The sequence below is a fragment of the Chamaea fasciata genome, unplaced genomic scaffold, assembly GCF_029207755.1.
Source record: "Chamaea fasciata isolate MVZ Bird 193981 ecotype frontalis unplaced genomic scaffold, bChaFas1.0.hap1 SCAF_10, whole genome shotgun sequence".
In the NCBI taxonomy this organism is placed as follows: domain Eukaryota; kingdom Metazoa; phylum Chordata; class Aves; order Passeriformes; family Sylviidae; genus Chamaea; species Chamaea fasciata.
The window spans coordinates 5,204,231-5,216,281 of NW_027094095.1; the positions used below are offsets into that span (position 1 = coordinate 5,204,231).

A 12,051-nucleotide genomic window follows, 5' to 3' on the forward strand; every position below is an offset into this window, starting at 1 on the left:
CCTCTCTGATGTGTTTTTACTGACATAAACACTGGGTTTTGGCTGATCTTGTCTATTAACCTTGGTTAATATCTTTAGACAGCACCATGACCTAATGCATTGCACATACTGAAAGAGCAATAATTTAAATAAATAATTCTGTGTCATTCTTTACATATATAATACACATTTGTTCCATATATTCCTCTCTCGGTGCATTTAAATGTTATTATACCAACATCCATCAGCTACATGACTCCCAGCCTTCAGGTATCAATACCTTTGATACCAGTTCAAGGCAGCATTTCAAGCCTTGACATATAATTGTATATAGGTATTCTTCCCTATTAAGGTCAACTGAGAATAACAGGCTTAACTTTGAACATATCTGTTCTTGAATCACATCTTAAGGTTTTTAAATTATCCCACGTTTGCCTTATCTGAAATACCAATTCTGTTCTACTGCTGCTTTTAAATTAATAGTCATTGCTTCTAAAACTATCTTTGCTTTCTGTGTTAATCAAAAGACAGGGAAATCCAAGAATAATCCTTCAACAGTTTCTGGATTTTTCTTTCAGGTATCTTCCATGCACACTAACCACTCCATTCCTTTATTTCCAATAATCCCAGTTAAATCCAACGCAATTCAGCAACACTACAATATTCAAGAAAAAGGTCTTCATACAATGTTTGCGTTTGGGTTAAAAAAGGATGCAAAACCCCCAAAAAACACTCATAAACACAGTAAGTAAAACATAAAATTTTCCTTTTGCAAGTGGGATCTCTTCCTTTAAAATTGTTCCAATGTACTGAATCTAGCTGACAAGTTTCTCTAATATTTTAAGCTCTATGGCAGCACAGTTCCACTCCCATTTAAACAAAAACCTCAAGAAAGAGGTTTTCAGTTGAGGAATTCTGATAACCAAGAGACCAACAGTGACCTTTACACAAACAGTTACTTTAAGAAAACCTGTTTATTTGAAACATAAGATAAAAGTTATTTACAAAAGGTAAGACAATGATCTAGTAAGTGAACTTGGCAATTGTGCACTCTGACAAGTTCACCAGCAACAGCAAGTATACAACCCACTTTCAGAAGAAAGCTGAAAAATGAGAGATCAGAGTTTAAAAAAAGTGAAGTTAATATAATATTTTATAATATATATTTTATAATAATAAGTTATATTAAAAATAGTATTATAAATGTAGATCTATATGGAGTACCACTCAACAGTGAGTTCTCCAAGAATAGGAGAGTCCTGGCATGGAAGGATTCAACTGATTTCTCTTCCCTGAACCCGATCTGTTTTCACGATCCAATTATCCCATAACGAATGCTGGAACTGCCCAACCTCATTCTCAGGGGAATGTAATCAAACGCACAGAATCATCACTTCTTCCAAAATGCTACCTGCACATCATTTTCCTGTGAAGCAGCTGTTAGTAATTTAATATTCTCTTTATTTAAAAAGTGAGAGCTGTTGATTCTTCTTTGGCAAGCTGGGGGCAAAAAGGGAAGAGACAGATGCATAATGCTTAATTTAAACCCAGTGAAATTTCAAAGGTTAACAAAAGTTTGATGACATGTATTCCTGCCTGAGAAGGCCACAAGTCCCTATGACTTTCCCAATTATTTATTTTAGGACTAAGCATTAGAACACACCAGATAAGCGGAGCAGAAACAATATCTGTCCTTTTCCCTCTCCACTCCTATTCTGGTGGATTCCTTGATGCCAGAAAAAGGGCTGATATAAACTTCATGGAAGTCCTTGTTCCCATAAGGTTTCCCCTCCTTCCTTCTGGCTACTGAGCCTATTTTACTGATTCCTTAGTTGACTTCAGGCAGCTCCTGCAGTTCTGCAGTACAGCACACAACAACACGTGAGAAGTGAAGTCCTTGACGAGTTACACTGCCTAACATGGTTTTTGCTACAAAAACATTCCACAGTATTCAGCAAAACTAAACATTTCTTAGAAGAGTCAACTTCCACGAATAAGTAAGGAAGCCAATGTTGGAATCAATGGTGTATCAGTGAGATCAGTGTCAAAACCATGAGTGTTTTATACTAGCCTATTACATTCTAACAGGAGCAACTTTTAAAAAAGCTAGATCAGGAAAATTTCAACTAAATGCAGAACAGCAACAACAACAAAAAAAAAAACCACAAAAAAATCTTGACCAAACCCTCCAGATGGTACAGTGGTACAGTCACAAAAAGTCTGCAATGTAACATTCTCTCTTCAGTCCAGTGCAGAATTAGTCAAGTGTCCAAACCCCAAACCCAGACAAGCATTTCAGTCAGTAGGTTAAGAAATATTCTAAGTGCTGCCTGTGAAAAGTAATAGGATTTGATCATATACTCAATGAGAGCAATCACGAAAAATGAGAAAGTACACAAGAATTGATAGGAAAATAAAACCCTGAAAAGTTGAGAGGTTTGGTCTGAGTTTCAGATGATTAACAAAGATCTCTGTAAGTCTGAGACTGGGTACAGAGGTTTAGTCTGCAAGACAGCTTGTAAGTTTGAGACATTATTAAACATTTACAAGAGGAGAGATGAGAGTAATAGAATTACTTCATCTGAAAGAGAAAATATGGCATCACTTAAAAAGAGCATCACAGTTTTTGAGAGAAGACTGAGTAACTGCACAGCTGCACTCCTCCAGCTTTACTTGTGGAGAAAAGGAGAATTCTGTTCTTTTAATAGATGATTTTACACAGAGAAATTGTTGAGTAAGAAAACCATAAATCTCAAATATACTACCTAAAAACTATGCCAAATAAGAGAGTTAAAAAACAAAATTTTTTTACAGAAAAACTGTTTGGAATTTTTAGAAGTTTGCCTAGAATCACCTTAAAAAGGTACCTATGCTGACAAGAGGCTTCTGTTTCTAGGGATGAAAACATCTACGTGAAGCCTAAGACACCCAACTAACACAGAAGGAAATTACATCTAATTACTAGTCCAGAAATCCTGTATGGCAAGCCTTTAACCTGTAATTATGATTCTGTCTTTTATATAAAGACAGCCAGCAGTTCTGAGGAAAATATGTGCTTTTCATCGATTGCTGCTATTTAAAACAGAATATTTCTTCAACACTGGTTTGGTCTTTCTGCATATCCTACAGATAAAGTATCTGCTAAAAGGAGTTCCTTAAGTTGTCAAGTCATAAGCTGTGATCAAAAATAAAAGTGATCTGCCAGAACACTTAATCCCAGAGACTTTCTCGAATGTGTACATGCAATAATGCTGGAAAAAAATAACTCACATGATTGAATCTTCTGGTGAAAGCAACAGCATTTGGTGCAAAACGGTATTTCTCTTTTTTATTCCAGCCACAGCTTGCCAGCTCCTGGGAGAACAAGGATGAAAATTCACTTCTTTAATTTAGTGCATAACACACGTCCAGAGCCAAAGGCACATAGAGACACAAATCTTGTAAGTTTTAAAATAACAGAGCAACAACACATTGAAGTAACACAATTACATTTGTTCTGATTCCTTCCGCAAATTGAGATTCCACAAGTGTCATTCCTGAATTGTATTGAGTTACTGGATTATTACAACTAATCCTTTGCTGAATTAGAGCTTTCCTAATTTTGTTACCACAGAAAATCCTGCTTCAAACATGAATCTGAGCTAAAGAGCCAAATGTCCTTTTGTTTTTAATCACTTTCTGAAGATATTTAGAGATGATACACCTAGTTAACTCAATCTAAGACATGTCCCATATTTTTAACTTGGCACGTTACATTAAAGAAATTTCAAAAAAGTGTCATCACTTGCAGTAACAATAAAAGAAACACTATTTTCAGTTTTCCCTTCCAAAGGAGCCTCTTTTGGGAAACTGCATCACCTTGTTATTTACTATCACTTAATTTCAACGAAGAAGTTTTCGTTAAAATCATAAACAACTAAATGTACCAAAATTAGATCTTCCATTTGTATACAACAGCACATGCAAACACAGCACTCAGCACACAGCCAGTTCCACAGTGCTAAGAAAAATAATCAATATAGACACAGCTTAATTATTCAAGTGGTATAATAGCAAAGTTCAGCCCTTCCTTTATGCTTAATCATGTCTTCCAGACAATCCACTCTGAGGTGCTTTCAGTTTTATCACCACGCTGAAAACTCCTCACTGAAGCCAGATTGACACTACACACCCAGCTATCACATAACTTATTTAAGACGACTAAACATGTAACCAATATTTGTGCCACTTAAGACATGGTTTAAAAGAACTTGGTATCCGGACAGTCTAAGTTCTAATGGTTTTGACTGTTTTAAATCAGAAACTTCTTAGCATCTTTCCAACCAATGTCCCCAAACTACTAAAGAATCTCATGCCAGTTAAGAGGGACCCTGAATTCTTCTACTCGAAGTTTGTGGTGTGCTGGTATTTCTTACAGAAAACCCGGAGATTCCTTGCCAGGCACTGGAAAGAATGTAGAATTTCTGGCTTTGTATTTAGGGGCATTCCTTCAAATTTCACTAAGAAGTTGTGCCACCTAACTCTACCCTGGAAAATCTGGCATATTCAGCACAGGAAAGCACGTGCCCCTGTCCTGACACCACCACTTCAATGAGCATGCAGAACACAACCACACAGCCCTGGAATACTCCTGTCCCAAAGGAGAGCAGGCTACTGGAGAAGGGAGCCATTCAAGAGACTCTTGATTACTCTCTCTGTCCCTCAGCATCTCTAGTTTCCACTGGAATCACAGCTCTGCCTTCAGAGGAACACAAGAGAATTCATCCACTGGCATCTGATAATCCTTCCTTAACAGCAGGAAAAAATTAGTTGTCACCTCAGGTTTAGGGAAAACATGGGAATTTCTTACAAATTCAGGCCATGTCCTTCAATTGCAATTCTCATCACTGAGTGAAAAACTCATCATGATCCTGGGCAGAAGCTCCTCATTGCCCTGGCCCTGTACATCTAAGGGCCCACAGGGTACAGACATCAGTGGCAACAGAATTGAGAACACTGCAATACAAAAGATCCTGCTCCTGCCTGGGACGACACACATCCACATCTTTTTCCAGAGGTGTTGAGGCACAGTCACACAGGCACTCGGGACCTGCACCATCAGCTCTGATTCTTCAACAGCTTAGGGTGACATCCACACCAACTTTAGGGACAGACAGGGGAGAGGCACAGAGCTTTGAGTTCCAAAAGCATTTTGCCCCTCCCTTTAGGAAGCGTAGGAAACGCTTCCTCGTCTCACCTGCAAGACTCCTCTCCCTTGTGCAGCCAACTTTCTTTTCTCTTGCCTTCAAACTAAAAGAAGAGTGGTTTCCCTCTGCCCGTCAGGTTTCCCAGCAGGACCACCTGAGCTTTCTGCCTCATGGGACCCCTGCTCAGAAGCCTCCTGCCCCTCTCTGAACTTGCCTGTGTGAACTCACTGCCCTTGGCACTGCCCATCCTGCTGCCTGAAGATGCCATCAGCAGAAGAGCAGCCACCAAGGTTTTTGGCCTCCCTGGACTTGGCCTGGAGCAGTCCCATACAGTTTCAACAAGGGCACATCTGACTGTACCCATGATGGCAATAAAACACACACTCACGCCACACTGGAACTGAGAAACCACTCGTGTCCTTCTACAAAAATACTCCTCTGCTGAACAGGCTGTGCTATCTATTTCTTACTCTATTTCTTGATCTTCCTGTAGGATTCCACTTTTTCCACCACAATTTCAAACCTGAAGTATTCCCCAGGATTATTTCCTTAGTCTGCCAGTCAGCTCAGGAACAGGAGCTACACCACTACAACCACCAATTTCTTAATATGGTACATTTAAACTGATGTGAAAAACTGAAAGACCTATGTAGGACCAAGAATACAAAAACGGAACTTTTTCTATGACTCATTTTGGTTTTCATTCCCTTTTGAATACAAAGTATTTTATTTTCCTTAACAAAATACTGTGGGAACATTTAAATTATAACCTGTACTACACAGCAGAGAGCAAGATTGTGTTTCTCACAGAAACCTTTCTCTAGGTCAAAGGGAAAGTTTCAAAAAGAGAAGAAGCAAAGATTAATAGTGGAAGCGTTCTACAACTCCAGAGTAAGCAGAGATTAAGAATACTCAGTAAGTGAATTTTTTTTTCACTGCCTAGACTGGTGAAGCAGAGGGGATGTAGAGGTTAAAGACAATAACCCAGCAGAGATTTTCAGTATGAACACATATGGGCAAATAATTTCGGATAATGTACTGAAACATGTAAAGCAAGTAATCAGATTTTCCAAAAAACCCATCCTGATGTGTTCTGCAAGGGGTCATGTGGCTGTTATTTAATGTTAACACAACTATCAGCAGCACAGCCAAGCAAGTGTAAGACTCCTTTCTTTTACAGTAAAGCAGAGCTTTACAGTCACTGCTCTCTAGAAAGCCACAACCACTATGAGAGAGAGAACAAAAACCACTTGCCATTCCCAGGGAATAGAAGGAAACCTTATGACTGACTTGGGGAACTCTAATTTTTTTTCCCTTAAAAATTAAAATACAAATTGGCTGCTTTCTTACAGACCGAAGTTTGTATCAGAGATATGGTTTTTATAATCTTTATTTCTTATACTGCAGCCCACTAACTATTAATTAACAAGCAAACAGTAATTGCTTCTCCTCTCTCAGAAGTAACTTGCAGGTGTTTTTAAAGAAGGAACGTGGTTTCCAGAATCCAGGAGTGATACAGCCTGCACACAGCTCAGGCAGAGGATTGTGTCACTAAAGAGGATCTAACCATGGTAATGGTTCAAGTCCCTGCTTCTGGCTCATCCCAAATGTACAATCCCAAATTTTACATCTCATCCCAAATCCCAGATGTAAGAGGACCCACCACTTCCCTTAATCCCAGATTCCGTGGGCAACACTAAGATTCCAGTCTTGTTTTTTCACCAAGCATGAAATGGTGAGTTGTAGTGGGCAGGGTGCAGGAACTTGAGCACACATGTGAACCCACAATATTGCTAAAAAATTTGAATATAAACAGAAATAATTCTATTTACTTGCTACAGATGGAGGCGAAAGGCTGCTGAAGTATGCAAAGTGTGCTGTGAGCATGTTCATTGATTTTGATGCTAAAAGAAAAGCTATTGCATATTGCTTTGGAAAGTGTTATTCAGCTGGGGTTTTTTTAAGATAACCAAGATGAAATTCTGGTATTGCTTTTTATTTAAAAAAAGCCACATGCAATGATTTAAGAAATATTTTAACACAATGAGGAAGGGGCAACACAAGAAATTTAAAAGATATTTTAAGAAAACTGCTCACGCAGCCTACAGATGAAAATCCATCTCCAGCAATTTAAAAAATTAAGCATCTCTGAGTACATCTTTCAGAAACCTTATTTGAGAAAATAAATGAACACACATTAAAGGCTAAACAATTTCATTCAGATACCATTCCGCAGTTTCGGAAGCAAAGGGAGATTCACAACCTGTGTAACGAAGATTTGCTGGTGAATTACAAATTGCAATAAACACCCCGTTTTTAAATCATGGCACACTGGGGAAAAAATATTGCTCATCATCTCCCACCATGCATACAGATGACAGCTGTGAAATTCAGTACCAGTATTTTTAATGAAAAACCCCAAGTCTATCAATGCCTTTCACTCACTCAGTGAAGACTCAGTTTAGGAGCCCTTTTACACAGGTGAAATCAGCTCAATGGTGTTTTGTTTTCTAATTACAAACTCAGTGTACATGCCTTAGTGTACATGCCAAGGGATGGGTACAGATTTACAAGTTGAATCAAGATATGGATATGGCACAGGCTGGTAGAAACTTGAAGGAAGCTCAGAAATCTACAACACTTCATTAACCTGCTGTCAAGACACCTTGAGGTAAATAAGCCTTCCACATCTGATATTCCCTTCCGCAAACCAGGAGAAAAGCAATTTAATTGTGTTTAGCCTTTTCTGATGTGAGAGCTGATCTTTACAGCCCTTTTCCTCAGGGGATTAACACAGTTTAGAGACACATCAGCCACCAGCCTCTGTGTACTGTGAAGGAGCACTGATGGACAGGTAATACCTGCACGCTGTCAGAACCTTCAGCTGTTTGTGTGTAAACACTTCAAAGAGTCAAACAGCCACTCTTCCTCATGGATATTCTCCAGTGAAGGCATCACACCAATTTTTCTTAATAATTTTTCCTTATTCTTAGAGAGATTTCTTGTAAATTATTACTTTCCAGATATATCTGCATACACTCTCATATTTTTATTGAATAGCCTTGGAGAGCTTGTAACTGGCAGAATATATTTATCCTGATCTTCTATTAGGATCTCTCTTTTTTTAAAGCTCTTCTCCAAAACTTTAAAGCATTTTACCCTTTTAGCTGACTCTTTTAAATGTTTTCCTCATATGTATGTCTGTGTACTGCTTTTGCTAATGTTAAGTACTGCTGTGATGTAGGTTCAAATCAGATCAAATGGAAAGCTCTCTGAAGGATTAGACCAACAAAAAACTCCAAAACCCCAAACCGGCTACAAAAAAAAAATGAACAAAAATCAGACACAGATCCACAGGTTCTGCGAAATACCTTGCTGAAATACCTTGCTGAAATACTATGAAAGCTGAATCATGACATCTTCAAGTACAGATCAAACAGCATCCTTCAAAAAACTACCACGGTAACACAAATGATGAATTCAATAATCACAGCCAAGAGATTGAGCACGTTTTTCCACCTGAAGCAAAACATTCTTCAGTGTGTCACAAGAGTGACATAACAAACCTGCTGCCAGTGAAATAGTTTGTGATGGACTGAAGTGATTGATGACCTGAGAAAGACTTCCACAGTACTGATAAAATGGACGATAAGCAGAAAAATAAACCCTCAAAAGTGCAAAACAGTGCCCACAGGAAAATGCTAATGGTAAAGAAATAAGGAGAAACAAATTCATCATTTATTACAGTCACTGTGAAGATGCTGAAATGAGCTCAAGTCAGCTAAAATCTGAAAGGAATATGGCATTACATAAAAACAAATGAGAGAACACAAATCATCAGTGTATCATCCTGTGTTATCCACAGATCACACACATCTTGAATGCCACTAAACCATTTTCATTTTGCCAAAGGAGAAGTGAAGCAGTTATGGAAACATGGGACAGGATGTAAGTATTGGAACAGGTATCAGTAGCTGAAACCTAAAACATTATGATCAGAATTATCAGGATGTTTGTCATATAGAAACACAAAATCCCATATGCTTCATTCTCCAGCACAAGCTGAATTAAATACCAATACTAGTCCCCAAACAGACTACTAGTTCCAGATATTTTTCTGTTAAAAAAACCATCTGCTTCAAGCTGTATGAATTTGGACAAAAAATAAGATTTATAGACATACATTTTGCAATTCCAGAGTTTATACTCTGGCATCACTTTTCTTATTTAAACTGAAAAACAAAATTAATGAAATACTTACCTCTGGCTGAATTGCTTTAAATACAGGCACATCCATTAGTGTTATTTGACCCTGGAATAAAAATTTTTAAAAAACACAAGTTAAGATCAAAATTAACCTCGCATTCCATTTAGATGCTGTGCTGCTTAAGAACTGCATTTGTTCTGTTTCCTTTTCTTATTTGGCTTTCATTTTTGTACCTAATTTCAGAAGTTTCAGCTTCTACCACAGGGTCATCCTGCAAAACCAAAGAAAAACCTGCTCCCAGCTTTACATACACAAATAACAAACAAATTATGAGAAATGATTCTCAGGAGCATAATCCCTAAGCAAGTAAGAGCTTGAACTCAGAAACATGATATAAGAGCCTCCCCAAGAAGAGAAGGAAGTGACTGCAGTTGCTCAAGGGTAGCTTCTCTCCAAACTCTGAATGTTAGTCCAGCTACACAATTCTGCTGAAACATCCCTACAAGTTTTCAATCAATACTTGAACCATATTTGAGTAAGGAAGCAAAGCAATTGTTCAGTTGCACAGCAACAGTTCAAATTAAACACAGTCATCTCTTTTCCAGCAAGGCAAAGTCAATAAGTGCATTTCATTCTGGGATGTTTCCTTAGCTTTGAAAAGAGTAAGGTCAAAGACCACATTTTGCATTCTGAAATATATCCACAGAGCCTTATTTTAAGTTTATTAGTCCTGCACGTTTTAGGATTGCTGACAGCCTATGTATCCAGAAAAAAAACCCCCACATTTCTTTCAAAGGTAGCCCAGAACCAGCGCCATCCGAGTTAGGTATCACAAATTTTCTTTTAATAATGAATCCAGGGACCTTGTTCTGTTCCCTCAGCTGTCAGCTGCACAGCTTCATTCCCATTTCCTTGAAAACAGCAGTGCCCCATATATACACTCCAAGGTACACAGTGACAGCTTTGTGACTCTCACAAATTGCAACTGCCACTGGATGCCACCATGGAAGGTGGAACAGCTCCTCAGAGAAAGCCAGCCTTGCAGGAAAATTTTAACTGGGATGCTCTAGATGAAAGTCAGCAAGAACAGAGATGTATCTGCTCTAATGAGGCAAGATGTGTTTGGCAAAGAGAGCCCAATCTATACTTGGTAGCACATCTTGACCTCTAAATGGGTTTTTAGATAGGAATTCTGACAATCACTGATAAACATAAAAAAATGATATATATAAGTTGCCTGTAATCAACATCCTGACACAATCATTTGGTATTTTGCAGTACAACACCAGAGAAATACCAAGCCCTTTCCATGTTTCACTTTTTTACACACTCTTTTTGCTGGGCTCTGCTCTAGTGGGCTGCTCTTTCCTCAAACACCTCGGAGTGGGGCTGGAATGCCGATGTGCTGGAGGGCAGGAATTCTCTGCAGAGGGATCTGGACAGGCTGGATTCACGGCCAGTGGCATGAGGGTGAACAAGGCCAAGGGCTGGGTCCTGGCCTTGGATCACAACAACCCCAGGCAGAGCTACAGGCTGTGAGGAGAGTGGCTGGAAAGTGCCCTGGAACAGCAGCCACAGAACTCCATCTCCAGTCTCCCGTTTGTGTGCTTAGGTCTATCAAGCTTTCTCAGAATGTGTCATTTTTGGTGAATAAGTGGCTGAGTGGGTGCATCATTATGCTTCAAAGTAAAGCAAATCATTAGGAAAATTGGTTGGGTTTGGGAAGGTGAAATGAAAAGAATGGGCACTTCAATAAAATTCAAATAGAAGGCACATTAAAAGATGCCTACAAAAGATATGGGCATTTCAATAGTTATTAATGTTTCACTGCAAATCCGCCTCACTTAAACAAAATTACAACAACAGCACAGTAAATATAAGGCTGGAAACTGATTCTTCAAAAAAGACTTAAAAATAAATGCTGTCTTTCTTCCTAGCCCTCCAGAATCTGTCCTCTTCATCAGCCTGAACTGCCTTAGTTACATTTGACTTGCTTAAATAATGACTCCTAAACAAATTACTAAAGACAGAATCAATACAAAATACTTATGAAATAAAAAGTATTACTAGAACTTCACACCAGAATTCACATATCAAAATAAATGCATACAATTTAAACAGGGATATTAAAAAAGACATTTTTAAGAAACAAACAAGTGTCAAGGTTCAGGATTAATGTTCATTACTAAAAATATTTGAAATTGCTATTAAGTACATTAAAATACTTTAAAAAGTCTGACAACTTAAAAAACCTTTTTAACAGAGAAACCTCTTTCTTCTTGTAGCACGTTGATATCAGGCTGATGGTTTTTTTTCCTTGCTTGGTTGACACATTTTTGCTTTTATTAAAAGCTTAAGTAACACTGTATCACAGAAGCACTTGCTCAAGAAACAACCCTTATTGCAGTTCCTTTCTTGGAGAGCTTGAAATTTCCATTAGGAGTTCCCAGGGCTTAGCAAATTGCTCATAATTCAAAGGAATCAAGGCCCTGAAAGCTGAATATCTAAGCTGATTGCTAAAAAGCCATTTGAGTTCATAGATATGACAGCGTAACTAACATTAGAGTCTAAAACTGCTTTTAACAAAACACATTTTTTGAAACGTTAACTTGCTCATATTTATAAGTCTGTATTTATAAGCCTAAAGACTGAATTTTTATTCTTTTAAAACGTGCTCAC

General features: G+C 38.1%; 1 protein-coding gene across 5 annotated transcripts in view; it reads right to left on the reverse strand.

Annotated features, from left to right (window-relative positions):
* RALGPS2 (Ral GEF with PH domain and SH3 binding motif 2) overlaps positions 1–12,051 on the reverse strand; it is a 109,949-nt gene that overhangs the window by 66,413 nt on the left and 31,485 nt on the right. For all 5 annotated transcript variants that reach the window (XM_066192153.1, XM_066192155.1, XM_066192156.1 and 2 more), the window contains 2 exons: positions 9,427–9,477; positions 3,250–3,333 (listed from right to left, as the gene is read on the reverse strand). In XM_066192153.1, the coding sequence (XP_066048250.1) occupies positions 3,250–3,333; positions 9,427–9,477 (135 nt within the window). The remainder of the gene's footprint in view (positions 1–3,249; positions 3,334–9,426; positions 9,478–12,051) is intronic.